At 43.1% G+C, this 15777-nt stretch overlaps 1 protein-coding gene across 5 annotated transcripts in view; it reads left to right on the top strand.

Annotated features, from left to right (window-relative positions):
• The first annotated feature begins 318 nt into the window (after positions 1-318).
• UBE2Q2 (ubiquitin conjugating enzyme E2 Q2) overlaps positions 319-15777 on the top strand; it is a 79461-nt gene continuing 64002 nt past the window's right edge. Inside the window, exon 1 of one of the 5 annotated variants that reach the window (XM_050967037.1) lies at positions 319-338. Coding sequence is in view for 3 of the 5 variants with exons in the window: in XM_050967034.1 (XP_050822991.1) it covers positions 945-1130 (186 nt within the window). In the remaining 2 variants the exon portion in view is untranslated. Of the gene's footprint in view, positions 348-675; positions 1131-15777 lie in introns of those variants that run through there. The other 4 variants (XM_050967036.1, XM_050967034.1, XM_050967035.1 and 1 more) reach the window with 4 other exon arrangements.

Here is a 15777-nt window from a genome sequence, read left to right as displayed (position 1 = left end):
ACAGGGCAGGCCCTACTCTGGTGTGTATGAGTAGAGAAGTAGGGAGGCAGGTAAGCTCTGGTGAATGTGTCTGGGAGGGGGGAAGATTAGGGGGTGATGCAAACTTGGCACATATGAGAGTGACTAGAGAGCTGGATCTACACTGGTGTGTGAGTGGGAGTGGAGAGGTAAGCAAGGAGGATGAGCCCTGCCCTGGTGTGAGGTGTGCATGGGGCAGGGCTGGAGTGAGTAAGGGCCCTGCCTTGTTGCCTATCTAGGATAGGAGGAAGGAGGCCAATTCCGCCTGCTGGGTCTGTGGTTGGGAAAGTGAGCAAGGAGGGTGGCTGGGCCCTGCCCTGGTGAGCGAGGTGTGTGTCTCTCGTTCAGGGTAGGGGCGAGTTAAGTGCCCTGCCCCAATCTGTGTCTGGGGTAAGGGGCCAAGCCAGCCCCAGCGTGAGAGATCAGGACATCTGGGGGCAGGGTTTGGCAGGGTTGAACCCTGCCCTGCTGTGGGGGGGAGGAGGGGTGTGGGTGTGTGAACCCTCTCCTAGGGGAGGGGAGTGAGTAGGGGGCTGGCCTAGCGCTGTCCCCGGGGGGGGGGGGGGGGGAAGGGTTACAGACCCTGCCCTGCTATATGTGTGGCGGGAGGGAGCCCTGCCTGAAGGCAGCGGAGCGAGGAGGGGCCGCCCTTGCACTGTTGCGTGGGGCGGGGTAGCTGGTGGGCCCGGCCCAGCACGGTTGGGGAGGGGGTAACTGGCTCCGCTGTTGCCCTTTTAAATGTGTGAGAGGGTGCTGGAGGCTGGTACAAAGGGAGCTGCCGCCGCTCCTGCTTCCTCCACCGGCTCAAGCTGCTCCCCGCCATCTTCCGCCCAGCAGGCGCGGCCGGGTCAGGCCGGGCCGGAGCCGAGCTGCGCGGGGCGCGTGAGGCGAGGTGGCGCAGGCCCGGGCCCGGAGATGAGGCCAGGATGTCGGTGTCAGGGCTCAAGGCCGAGCTGAAGCTCCTCGAGTCCATCTTCGACAAGGACCACGAGCGCTTCCGCATCGTCTCCTGGAAGCTGGACGAGCTGCACTGCCAGTTCGTGCTGCTGCCGCCGCCGCCGGGGAGCAGCCCGCCGCCGCCGCCGCCGCTCACCATCCACTGCAACATCACGGTGCGGGCCGGGCCGGGCCGCTGGCGGGGGAGGGGGCGCGGCCCCCGCCGTGCTGAGAGGGGGCACTCGGCACCCACTTAGCCGGGGGCAGGCGGCGCTCGCGCAGGGCGCCCAGCACCATGGGAAGGGGGTCGAGGTACCCGTTGCCCCCAGGGTATGGGGCATGGCCCCCAGCAGAGGGTGACTCAGCACCCCGGGGTATGGCGTCCCCATTGGGAAGCAGCATATGGCACCCAGGTGAATCCATCGCCTGCAGGGGCGAGTTTACCCAGTGCCTACGGGGGCACAGCACCTAGCAACCAGTGCAGGGGGGCATGCCAGCTGTGTGCCAGCGGCGTCTTGTGTCGGCTCCTCCGAGCTCGGTCCTGAGACACACGGGCTGCCGCTGGCGAGACACTGCGCCTGTAGCCTGACTTCTTCAGAGCCTCGTCTGCCTTTGCCTTGATTTCCCCTACAGATGGGGAGAAACACCCCTTTCTCCACCCCCACCGATTCGGGCTGCCCTTTTCTTTCCTCTTCCTAAAGTATTGAATCAGCACTCCTGCTTTCTGTTTCTCAGCTGAAAATGTCGCCTCTCTTAGCCTGGGGGCATTCTGCGGGATGGGGGGAGAAAGGGGTTTTGCCCACCACTTGATTACTTATGCTGCGTGTCTGCTTCTTAGTTCGGGAGTTGGAGAAGCTGAGAGCCCTAAACAAAGAGAGTGTAGGCCCTGGAGAGAGCGAGAGCCACCCCTTGTGTATCCCCACCATTCCTGCTGTTAGTTTTGTGCCCTAAAATCCATGGAGTGAGGAGAAGGAAAAAGGAGATTGCAGGGGAGAAAAGTACCTCTCCCTAAAGGATTTTAGTGGGACGTGGTAAGTATTTTGCTCCCTCCCCCAAAAGGTGGAAGCCCAGGAAGAAGGTGGAGTGTCTGCACATTACTGAATACGCAGTACAAAACCAAGGCCTGAGCTGAGCAACTTGCTTTTCTGTGTGACCCAGCCAAGTGAATGCCACAGAAAGGCTAACTGTTGTTTTGGGGCTTGGAGGGCAGAAGGCGTACAGATCTTCTTGTTTTCTTCTACAGCCTGGTATTTACTTATCTGTATTTCTAAAATACAATTTTAAAATATGTGTGTAATGGTGAAAGTGACTGAGTTAGCAAGGAGGCTGAGGAAACTTAATTATTGCCCATTTAAAGAGAGAAAACTGAGTGCTTGCTGAATAAAATACTTTACTTTTCTTGCATAATTTATGGAGGGGGATGTGTTTTGAATAACTCATTTGTGGGGTTTTTGTTGTTTAAATGAGTGAGTAAAACTGGGGAGCAAGTTCCTTGTAGTAAAGTTAGATAAGTAAACTTTTTGTCTAAAATGCCCCTTACCAGCTTTAGAAATACTATAGACCCTGAGCATGCAAAAGAATTTGAACATATGGGACCTTTACTTCATGTGGAATGCCATTCTAGGTTCACTTTGCAGCATTGGGACCATGTATAGGTAAATGTACCTGTCTATTTGGCAAGACTGTTCTTAAAGGTAGATTGTTTTTAAAGCTTGACTGGGTGAAATTGGGTTTTAGTATGTTGGGGGTCAGAGTAAAGATGATGACATAATTCCTTGTCTCTTAGAAAAGGGTGAAAGCATCTTCAAACAGACATTTGCAGAATCAGACCCTTTGATGTCTAAGTACTGAAAGCTGAAAATGTAATTAAATTACCTGTATCATCAGTTACTTAAATTAGCTTAGAATAGGAAAAAAAAAATTAACTACATTATAAAAGAAGGATTTGCAGGTTTGACAGTTAAATGTAAGTACAAAACAAATTCCATGACAAGTAGCTGAATAGAAGGGCACTTAATCAAAATCTACTAACTTTTTAAAAAACACCAATAACTTTTTATAATGCAGTAGGGCTCCAAAACATGTTGCCTATGTCTAGAAAAATCAGATGAGTTGCACGACTTCCTATAAATAACTTTATTTCGATAGAAAACTACTGCTCTTTTGCTGAGGAGGTTGATTGCTACATTCCACAGAGCATGAGCTCTTCTTCATAAGTTTCTGAGAAGAATATAAAAGATAGTATTTCTGCACCATGTAATATCAGTTCAGGATGATGGGTGTTTTTCCTGTCAAATGATAAGTAGTAAAGCAACCTGTAGCAATGGATTCTGGGTTTGTGCTGTGGTGTTTCTAGTCTTTTTCTACCTCAAGTCATTTTCGGCAGCAGCTCATACATCTTTTTATTCCAGGTTGAAATATGGTTAGTAGTTTTTGGTAGTTGCTTAATTGTCTTATGTCAGAGCATGAAACCAGTAATGTGAAGTATGACCTAAGCTTTCCCCAGCTTATAGTGGTGTCTGTTTACTATGTTGTGCTGTTAGGGTCACTTGCCCCAAAGGGCTGAAGCCTCAGCTATGCTGGTTTAAGTGGCATGTGACCTTGCCACAAAGGAACTGAAAATGGCTGTTTCAGACTGCAAAGCAGAAGCCTTGGCTTTTCGAAGTGGTAAGAGTTGAAGTGTCTTGGAAGTTATATTTTGCACTTCTGCCTAAGGAGGTTGGTGCTGTTCAAAACTAACTAAATTCTCACAGTATGAATAGAGTGACTTATTCAATCAGTTTTACAAATTGGGGATGGAAACTGAGGTACAGAAGCTAACTTTCACAAAATCAAGTGGGAATTCAGTGGGACAGCCAGGAATAGAATCCTGGTCTCCTGATTCCCAGATCTGGTGCTTTGCCACAAGTGTACACTTGCCTTCCTATTAAGGCTTGAAGTGGTGAAGGGAATTCCCTGTAGCAAACTCATACTCACTCTTGTGGTTTTAATTCCAAAGTGCTGCCAGCCTAGTCTGTAGATGTTGTATCTAGTTATATTTCTTACCCCTTGTCCTGCATGGGCTCTAGAGAGCTGGGTCAAGGCATTCTAGGATCTAGAATATATCTTCTGATACAAGTTTCTGTGTGCGAACACTGTTAATGTTATAAAAAGCTGACAGTAAACGTGTGGTTCTCTGGAGAAACTCAGCCATTGCTATTGGAGGAGCTATCTCCAGGCTTTGGAATTACAGTGCAAATATGTAACTTCTAGTCTGTTTGCCTTTCCTGGAAAACTTAACCCTCACAATACTGAAAATCCTCAAGGATATTTTCTTCCACTTTGGAAGAGGACTCCTGGCAAGTGCTACCATAGTTCCATAGGCCATTAAAGATTTATTTCCTTCCTCCTTTATGATGTCACAGAGACTAACATTAGCTGATTACTTTTTAAAAGGTGGTGGTAAAAACTTTCCCAGCTGATTAGTTTGGAATATATGCTTGCTACTTAACACAGTAGTGGGTTTCTGAATGCCAAGAGACTCCTATTTATAAGGGAAAATAAATAGCAACTAACCATGTGATCCTTTGCATAGTGTCGGTTAGCAAAAACATTCTACTTTGTGGGACCATCGTACCACATATACAGTGTGGTGGTTATATAAACACTCGTGCATTTTGTATGGGCATGAAAACTATTAATATTTAAAACAATCTCTCTCTTACAAAGGAACAAAGTTCTTTCAAGAACTTCTGGACCAAGACCTAAAGGAGATCTGAGAACTTACATTTCTTTCTAATTAATCTTAGAGAATTTCTTTCCGCTCTCCAATCTAAAGAGAGACAGTAGAAGGAACACAGCTTAAAAAAAATTAGCTCTGATTAAGAAACATAGGTTCTCACAAGGAATTCAGTGTGCTGAGTTGGCATACTTTGACTAGCAGAGTGTCTCCTGGAATTTCCCACTGAGATGACATTTTCACTTTGAAGGCCTGGAATAATATCTCATTAGAAAATCAGTTTGTTGAACTATCAAAGCTCAGTGTTTTCTACAACTTCCCAGGAATGTTATCCATCTAATTCTTAAAGACCCCTGAAATAAAATCAAGATCTAACTAAATTAATAGCTTATCACCTCTTGGATATAGGATAGGAGTGGTCAAGTAGGCATCCAGTCACATTTCAAGGAAACTGTTCACTTTACCCTTGCCAGGAGAGTGATCTATATTGGACTTTAAATAGTTAATCTTATTAGTTTCAGAGGCATTTTAGGGTGGAGTCATCCTTGTCAGAAATACTGATTCTTAGGCCTGAGAACTATCTAATTATTGAACTTGTTCAGGCTGTGTACCTTTACATTCCCACTTGTTGTGCCAAGAGCAATATGTCTGCTCCACAGTTGTCATCTACCTTTTTTGTGCTCCCTTACTGGTTACTGACAGCACCTCAGTTAAAGTCAGAATGAACAAAATTTGCATGTTACAAGTTCTATATGGATTTATTCTTCTCCCCTTGGGGTGTTTTGAATAAAAAGCAAATCAGTGGACTTAAAATCAGTAGTTTATTGCATTTTTTAAAATTATTTTTATAACAATGCTTCTAACTTAAACATGTCTTTATTTGAGGGCTGTAGAGTTTCAATTCAAGATGACACAGCCCAAGTCTGGTAAGGTACCAAAAGTTAAATGTTGTGACTGGATGTTCTGTTCTCTTTTCATGGAAAGAGAAGAAGTTACCCATATAAACTGGTATCTCAGATGCAGAGACTGAATTTTAGGTAGAACTCTTATTTTCTTTTCTGCAAGTGTGTGTGTTTGTGTTTAAGGATGCTCAGTTTATAAACAACTCATTTCATAATGAATGAGCTACCAACTCAAAAGAAACTACCAAACTTCTTGTACGATGGTAAATCCTTTTAGTGATGGTTAGAGTTCAGATTATTTCCTGTGCAGGATATAAATACAAGGAACAACCTGAAAGTTACTGGATATGTTTCCTTTTCTTCAGAAAGGAAAATTGTAATTCCTAAATTCTAAAGTGTATAAAACTCCAAAGAGCTAGACATGTTGCAAGGAGGCAGAATAATCTTATTTATGCAACAAATTATGAGAATAATAAATTAGTAAGGTGTTCCTCCTTTAAGGAATGCACTTCTGTGAAAAAAAATAAAGAAAAAAACTTCAAGAATAGAAATGCTAAAACTCAAAGAATGCTGAGTTTTCTAGCTGCATAATATACTTCTACACTGCAAAGCTCAAATTGGAAAAACTACACTTTGCTAGAACAATATTTTTTGGAAAAAAATCCAACTGCACCAGAACTGAGTGAAGGCTTATAAACTTCTATGGTTTCTGTAATTTCTATTTTGTTATTTACAGCTGCTCTGTAGCAAGAAGCCATGGCCTAAAGATTATATTAAGAGCTTTGCAGATAAATTGCTCTCATTCCCCTCTGTACAATGTACCTCTAATCATATGATAAATTGCCCCTAACATATCACATGATGTCACGACAGGCCCCAGTGCTGCAGATGTTTATTCCATGTGTCGAATTGTAAGCATCTAAGTATTCCCATTTAAGTCTAGGGGACTACTCATGCACGTGTGAACTATAAACGTAAATATTTTCAGGATTGGGGCCACCTGACACCCTCCCGCCCTCCCCAAAGGCATTTTAAAAAAAATGCTCATTGAAATTAATGAAATCAGGTGACAATGTAGAAGTTTGCTCTGCGTTAGGTACTTATATGATCCCCATCACTGTAGTATCTAAGTGCCTCACAATCTTTATTTTCAAAGCACCCCTGTTTGGTAAGAAGTACTATTATTCCCATTTTACAGATTACAGGGGAACTGAAGCACAGTGATTTGCACAGGGTCGCACAGGAAGTCTGTCCAGGAGCAGAGAGTTGAACCCTGGTTTCCACGTCTTGGGCTAGTGCCCTAACCTTTGGATCATTCTTCCTCCTAGCCTACATACTTGCTCAATCAGATTAGAATTAATGCTTCCCAATGTTAACACGGACAAAGTGGTCTCTGTAAAACTTAGAAAAGTCAGTGGTAATCTTTACAGGTTTATTAACATTATTCACTGTTTCTACAGAAACTAAAATGTAGTTTAAGATTACTTCATTGGATAACTAGAAAACATTTAGTGGCCTAAAGTGGCTATTTGTGTTTCATGTTATCAAAAACATTGCATTTGAGCCAGAATTTGAGCAATAGCTTTATGTGCTCTGTGGCACTACAAGTGACACTCTTTGTAAAGAGTATTACTATTTCTCGATTTAATTTGTCAAAGTGTACACTGCAAGGATGTCTACTTCTGCTGCTTCTGTTTGATGTGGTATTAAACTGATAATAGCCCTTATGTCAGAGAACTCAGTTTTATTTTACTTGCCACAGATCGTTCTAGTTGACTTCCAAATAATGAATCTAATAAAACCAGTTATTTCCTACTCTGTTTCAAGGAAACCTATGATATATTGGACACCACTGTGTGATAACTGTTGGTAAATGTTTTTTACATAGAATTAACCCCTCTATACTTGCTCTTCATAGACTTGCTGCTTAAAATATCTAACAACTTAAAATGCCTTGGTCAAAAATTTTAACCTTAACTTTCAAACGCCTGAACAGCAAATGTAACTTTTCTTATCTGTATAGTAAACACTGGCATTTTTATCTGTTTTGAATAATCCAAGTGGTGCTCTCCGTGCTGCCTTGGTTGCAAAAATTTGAACTGCTTCCTGACGGTCCACGGTCTGGGCAAGCTAATGCTCTATGGGGATGGTTGCAGGGCCGACCAGCCTCTCCTGTGTCATTGTGGAGCATAGATGTGTTAACTTCAGCTTGGAAACGCTGCATTCTCCACTGGCAACTGTTACAGAAAGTGTGAGAAGTATGCGCAGAGTAACAAAAGCATTTGGAAAGAGGGTGGTCATCTTATTTGTGTATATATATTCTTCAGATGTAGTGAGGAGTTTTGGAATATCATACAACATCCCAAATATACTGCTGTGTTCCTTGAGCTGCATGAAATGTTCTTTGACTGTATTGCACAATCTAGCACTTGGTTCAAGAATTCAACTCTGAATTGTTGTTTGAGGTCTCTTATGGGATTATCCTGTGCCTCATAATCAAAATGTCATCTTCTTTGGTGACTCTTGTATTCTTGAATGGGTGAGAAAATAGCCTCAGTGTGAAGTTTCTCTGCCACCTTCTGTGCACTCTTCAGAATGTTTTGAAATCTGACCAGTAAGACTGTAGGTATGACTTTGCTTTGTCCAGTTGTTCCATTGCTCCAGATATCTCAAGGTCAACACCTTGGAGTCTCTTGCTTACAACATTTATTTCAAACAGTGTTCTGGCATAAGATACTAAGCCACACAGAAATTTGAAGTTATGTATGTTTCTGGTGATTCCATTTCCCTCTGCCACTGTTCTCCCACAAACAGTTCCCGTCATGGCATTATCCTCCATAATGGCAACTATGGCATCATCTATCTTCCCAATTTGGTGTGTGTTAGGCTTTATCACCTCCACTCGACTTTCCCATTGTGTGGTGCTCAGTGGTTTCAGTGTCAGAGAGGATGTTGCTTCAAAATTTGACATCAATGAGTTGATGCAGAGAAAAATACATAGATGCTTTGAATTACATTGAAAAATTCAGCAGCCTTGCTAGAAGCTGATGCCTCATCACTAACCACCAAGTTAAGTGAATGAGAACTGCATTAGACAAAAAAAGCTCAAGGGTTTAACTCTCGGATCTGTGTTTGCACTTCTCTGTTCTTTCCTCTCATATTGGCACCATTATTGTAGCCATGACCTCTCATGTTGGCTATTGCAATTCCCATATCTTCCAGCTTTTTAAGAAGCATATTTGTCATACCAGCTCCTGTAGTATCATCAGTGTCAATAAATTTTAGAAGATAGTCTCTGACAGTCACCATTGCAGGGACACTTTCACTAGATTCTGTTGTTGTTACAAAATGCCCCATTGAAGTCGTTTGTACCATATGGCTGATGTCAGGTGTGCAGTCCAGAGTAATAGAGTAATATCTTGCTGACTTCAGATCTGCCACAATCTTCTGTTTGACTTTTGTTGCCAGTAACTGTATGATCTCATTTTGAATTGTTTTTCCAAGGTAGTAGCGTGTGTCCATTTCTTGGATGGTGACTGTTCTTAGATGCTCCTGGAGTACAGCATCAAAGTCAGCCATCAGCTCCACAATTTTAAGGAAGCTTCCATTGTTTGGCACATACAGCTGATCTGAAGTGCCACTCAGTGCTAGGTTTTGGGTAGCAAGCATTCTCACAATGGCAATGAGCCTTTTCAGACCATTTTGCCAGTAAAGAGACTCTGATGCAATCTTCTCTTGATGCTAATCATCTATGGTGGCCTTTAACTTTAGTATCATCTGAAGCTCTTTCCACCTATGGAATGCTCTCTGGTGATTTGCTGCCTTCTCATGGCATGTCAGATTTCTAGCCAGATGTTTTCAGTCCTTTGTTCCTGTAGAACCCAATGTGGCTGGAACATTAGACTGTAAGAGTTTGCAACAAAAACAGTATGAGGCATTCTGGGGTTTTGAGTACATAAGCCATGGCGTCTCCATTTTGTCACCATGGGGGTTTTCATACCAGTAATGTGTTGGATGGAAACTTCTATTTTCATTGTCTTTGGGGAACATGAAGTTTTTCACTTGCTGTGGCCCAGGCAGTACAAGGAAGTCCCTCAGGCTACTGCTCAAGTGGGTCCACAGTCCTGGATCATCTAGACTTAAGGAACTAAACTCAGCAGCAGCTGTTTCTTGCGCCTCCACCACACTCTTCTCTGATCTACACTTTTCTTCAGGAATGTTCATGGTTACATCCATTTAAGATGGAAATATGGATGCTGCAGTATCTGCCAGGTCACCTGTATCTGACTAACTGGAAGATCAGGCATCTCCTCATCACTCACCTCCTCACTGGGGCCAGAAGGCTCACCGTTAACATTTGTGTCTATGTATCTCAGGAGAGCTCCTTCCTGCTTAGATAAGAAAGCAAAGGAAGCTTTTCTTTTTCTGAATGCTGCCCCAAAGGGTGGTTTCTTCTTTCACTTATGACTGCTGTTCTGTCCCAGCTATAGTGGCTCTCAACACTCAGTTGAAGGGGACAGATAAGCAGGCTGGTAGCAGGGCCTGAGTGAGGGAAGATAGCAGCATCTTAAGGGCCTAACTAGCTCCTACTACTTCAGCTGACTGCCCGTTCTCCTCTAGTGGGTTCAGGGAAGCAGCAGGAAGCTCCCTGAGAAGCTGGTGTTAATCAGCCCAGGCTCCTGGGGGTGCTAGAGAGGTAGATAAGAGGCTGCTCCTCCTCTCTCTCTCCCAGCAGCTCCTGCTGCTTTCTCTTATTCCCTCTCACCTTTTCTCCTGCCTGTTATGTCTCTTGTGCCCTCCTTCCTCCAGCACAGCACTCCACCATCTCTGTGCATCTAGAGTAGAGATAATACATCTGCGCCAGCAGCAGACACAATTTTCTACACTCTGGGTCCTAGTGGGGTGGGGTGGAGTAGGGAGGGATAAGGCCACACTGTACTTCAAAACGTATTGAATGCCAGCCTTCTGTTGCTTGGGCAGCCCTCGGGGGTGCAGTGGTTGGGTGCCCGGAGGCGCCCCCCCCACACGTTCTTGGGCATTTGGGTGAGGAAAATATGGAACTTGGGGAGGAGAGCGGTCGTTAGACTACCGCTGCAGCCCCTGTGTATGCTCCTATTGCTTTTCCTGGAGCTCAACCATACACTGGAACATATCAGTTTGACCCTCCAGTAGCATCAGCATTGCATCCCGCCACCTCTCCTCTTGCTCCCACCACCTGTCCTCTTGCATGTCCCTCCATCCTCACGTTCATTTTGTGCTTTCCTGGACTCTGACATTGTCTGCCTCCATGCATTTTGCTAAGCTCTTTCAGTGCGGGAGGACTGTATGAGCTCAGAACACTTCATCGCAAGTGCTTTCCCCCCCCCCCTCCTTTTTATCTAGCCTCTGGGACAGAGATGATAGGGGGAGTGTTGAAACATTTGCAGCTGCAGGAGGGGGGAAAAGGGAGAGTAGTATTTAAAAAGACCAATTTTTTATTTTTAGAGAATAATGGGTAGACTCTTTCACGGTGAACCAAGCTGTTAACATTACATAGCACGTGTACTTTCAGTACAAGGTTGCATTTTGCCTCTGAATGTCCCCTTAATAAAATTCCTGTATTTCAACCAGGTGACATGAATGATATCACCCTCCTGAGTACAACACGGAGATAAAGAACGGATGTTGCTTGAATGCATTCCAGTAGCTGTACTGACTGTGAATGCATCCCAAGTCTTCAGGGCAAATTAATCATTAAACATGTTTGCTTTTAGACTATGTAGTATAGTTACAAAGGTACACTCACCAGAGGTGCCTTCTCTGCCTTCAAGGTCTGGGAGCCCACCTTGGGAGGATATTGTCTCCAAGGTGATAAAACAGTTCCTGGCTGTCGGGGAGAACGCTTTCTCTGCTTGCCTGCCGTGCGCTACCCTCATCTTCCTCATCCCCAAAATCCTCATTTCTGTTGCGTGAGACTCCCCCCCCCCCCACCACCACCTGTTGCAGGAGTCCACGAGCAGAGGTGGGGTAGTGGTGGGGGCACCCACTAGGATTGCATGCAGGTTATCATAGAAGTGGCGTGTCTGGGAGTCTGACCCGGAGCTGCCGTTTGCCTTTTTGGAAGGTTTGCCTGAGCTCCTTAACTTTCACACGGCACTGCTGCAGATCCCTGTTATAGCCTCTGTCCTTCATGCCCTTGGAGGCCCCCCCCAGTATTTTGCATTTCACTATTTGGAATGGAGTTCTGATCGCTGTGTGGGGAGACAAATCCGTGCTATCAGATCCAGTACCTCCCATTCGGTCCATGCTGGAGCTCTTTTGCAATTCTGGGATTCCATAGTCACCTCTGCTGATGAGCTCTGCATGGTCACCTGTGCTGATCAGCTTGCCACGCTGGCCAAATAGGAAACGAAATTCAAAAGTTTGCAGGGCTTTCCTGTCTACCTGGCCAGTGCATCTGAGTTGAGAGCGCTGTCCACAGCGGTCACAATGGAGCACTCTGGGATAGCTCCCGGAAGCCAATACTGTTGAATTGTGTCCACACTACCCCAAATTCGACCCGGCGATGTCGATTTTAGCGCTAATCTCCTCATCAGGGAGGAGTACAGAAATCTATTTAAAGCCCTTTTAAATTGACAAAAATGGCTTTATCATGTGGATGGGTGCAGGATTAAATTGATCTAACGCTGCTAAATTTGACCTAAACTCGTAGTGTAGATGAGGGCTAAGAAGGTTAGGTGGAACACTGGTACAGTGGCAAGAGGATGTAGAGAACCTAGTAAGCATTACTCACCGGTGCAAGAGGAGAGTGTCTCATGGATACCTCCACATACTAGTAGGATATGGTCCACCCATGGAAAAATCAGAAATCCTTGAGGAAGAGATAATAAAAGTGAGAAGGCATGAATGTCAGAATAAGAGCAGAAAGGAGACATCTGACTGAATGATGGATGAAGGAATTGTCTTAAAGCAGGGGTTCTCAAACTGGGGGTTGGGACCCTTCAGAGGGTCATGAGGTTATTACATGGGGGTTGCGAGCGGTCAACCTCCACCCTGAACCCCGCTTTGCCTCCAGCATTTATAATGGTGTTAAACACTTGTTAATGTATTTAATTTATAAGGGGGGTCATACTCGAAGACTTGCTGTGTGAAAGGGGTCACCAGTAAAAAAAAGTTTGAGAGCCACTAGTCAAGATTGTTGCACAAACGTGACAAGTCAGAAAATTCAGGGCTCAAAATTCCTACTGGGTAATGAGCTTTCTTGTATTATAACTTGATCTGGCTGACCATTTTGTAATACTCTATTGGCGTATAAACTAAAGCCAAGATCCTGTGCGTTTGTGAAGTCTCTCTATTTTGTAGGATGATATTGTGGTTAATAGAAAAGACAGAGTTGGAGATCTGGGCTCTCAGCTCTGCTACAGGCTTCCTAGTAATCTTTATGCTCTTGGGAAGTCACTTGACCTCTCTAGTCTTGTCTACACTGAGAATCATCTGTTGCTGACAAAAGTGTTAGCTAAAGGGTGCCCTTGAACCTGGTTTAATTACAGTATAGTTGAGGACTAATTCCAGTTTAAAAGCAGCATTTTACCTTGACTTCTGAAACTGCATAACACTGTTCATCTTTGGCTATACTTGATGGTAAACCAACTTCAGCATGAAGCTGCATCTCTTGTAGATGTGTTAGCAGCCACAGCTTAATTACTTATTTCCTGCCATGATGGGAGAGAAGTGCGTATGGAGGAGAGTTTTGTTCTTTCACAAAAGTTTAGTGGTATCCACCTGAACTGTGAATATCTTTTGTATGAACAGTATCAAAAGCGTAATATTAAAGTATACATTTTGGTGACTAGATGTTAGAGAATAAATATATATTGCTTTACCTCCTCATAGTGTAGCTTTTTAAAAATTCCAGTTACTAGTTTCTTCTTAAAAAAAAAAAAAAAAAAAAAAAAGTGATCTTTCATTGTTCAAATAAAAGAAGAGCATATTCTTATTTGTGTCCTTCTCTTCCCCCCTCCCCCCATTGGCTTGCTTTAATTATACCACTCGGTATTAAAACTACAAACCAATAAGCAAGATACTTTACTTTTGTTTGTTTGTTTTTAATCATTTAGCAAGGGGATGTGCCAACTGAAATGTGTGCAGTCTGGCAGACTCTCTTCCTAGACTGGTTTACCCAACCCATAATCTCCCCAAGGTTGATGTGGTGGTTCACACATTGCATTCATTAAAACAGTATGTATTAGCTTGAATAATAAACTCAACTTAAGTGGCTATAGAACTCTGCTGACAAGAAGCCTAATAACTGTATCCTATGACACGTCTACATTCATGACCATGACAATTTAACTGAAATCTATTCTTTGACTATTACCTTCCTTTGCACATACCCTGGCTTATTGTAAGATGTATTAATACTAGAGAACTGTGGGTGGTGGTTTTTTGTGTATGTGTTTTTGTTTTAGGAAAAGTTTATGGGCTGGGGTGGGAGGTTACATGTGTGTCTACACAGGGAAGAGAGACTCAAAATTGCAATCAGCTTTATCTATCCATTTTATTTTTCAGAATTATTACACTTTAGACCATTTTAAATTGAAAACAAGTTTTTGAAAAGGTTTTTCCTTATGCCAAAGTAGTAATCTTGATCTCTAAAATATTTTACTTACTGTCTTAACTTTTTTTTCAATTCAGCTACACTTATAGATTCTGTAACAAATCTGAGAAAATTCTGTAGAACTAACTTGTACTTACTGTAAGCTGCATGGTTTTGGAATAGCTTCCAGCACATGTGAGAACTCTCACCCAAATATTTGCCCACTTAATGCGTGTATATATAGTTGCTCTGTGGTCATTGTCCTGTGAATACAGCCCTGGCATGCATCTGATAGGATGACCAAACGTCAAGTGTGACAAATCCAGATGGGGGTGTGGGGGGGTAATAGGAGCCTATATAAGAGAGACCCAAAAATCCAGACTGTCTCTATAAAATCAGGACGTGGTCACCGTAGCCACTGAGTCCACCACCTGCTGCAGAACTGTAATCCATAATCTAAACTTTCATTTTACTTACAAAATATTTCTATATGCTTGCAAAGAAAACACTGAAATATGTACAGTGAGATAATGGTCTGCCTGAATCTATAAAAGGCTGAAATGATAGCTCAGAGGTGTGAACTGCCTCAGTCTTCTTAACAGGGTTTTAATTGTGAAACTTAGAAATGATTGGTTAAATATTTGCTGTCTATTTTCTGCGTATTTCAAGCAGAAACTTCTAACGAATGTTAACAAAACTTTCTACAAGAGTAAAGCTTTTCTGTGTGGGAGTCAGATCTGTCTCACGTAGGCTGGCCCAAGACTCGAATAAACTCCCCCAGGACCCGGAGTACCATCACAGACCTCACCACGTCCCACTTTTAGTGCAAGGTACATTTCTTTGATCCTTGACTTATCAAACACATACTTGAGTGTGGATTTATTTTTTTTAAAAACAATAAACAAAACACTCTACTGCACACACTTCTCCCCCTAGGGAGAAAGTAAGAACAAATACGTGACAGATATTAGTTCCATTGCTTAATGCACTACTAAAAGGGCTTGGATACTATCATGATGAGCACAGTATTAGAACCTATATAGAACAGGATTATGGGATTCTTCTCTAACATGTCTCCCACACCTCCCCAGATGACTAAAGCCCCCACTGTCATCTGCATAACCACAAAAACCTCGAGTTACCTTCATGACTCTCTTCCAGTATAGTTATACCTTGTCAATACAAAATCTGTATAGGAACTGCATCATATTGAATTTTTTATAAAAATTAATGAACTGAATATGAACATATGGAACAATTATTATAATAGCCTCTTTTTTTTTAATCTATATTTTTTTTATCTTAAATGAAGCTTTAACAGAACTTCTAGTCTTCTGCACTCCTGCCACACAATCCAGGGAATCTCCCACAAAACATATATTGCTTATCATAGAGTATGTGGGCTTTTGACTGTAGGGAGGGTGAAAGAAAAATAACATTTTTATTGTCATAAGCATTCTACCTATATTATGTGAATACTTTAAAAAAAAATATATCTGCTTAACTGAAACTGTATGAATACAGTTGGATTTGTTTATTGTGCATTAATGGAAAGAAGTAGGTGGTAGGTATTTACATGGCTTGTGTAAGGGAACCCTGATGGAAAAGCAGTTAAAAACGTCTGCCTT

The sequence above is a fragment of the Gopherus flavomarginatus genome, chromosome 9 (assembly GCF_025201925.1).
Source record: "Gopherus flavomarginatus isolate rGopFla2 chromosome 9, rGopFla2.mat.asm, whole genome shotgun sequence".
NCBI lineage: Eukaryota > Metazoa > Chordata > Testudines > Testudinidae > Gopherus > Gopherus flavomarginatus.
The sequence above is the reverse complement of the archived record's forward strand: the minus strand, read 5'-3'. Positions and strand labels throughout refer to the sequence as shown.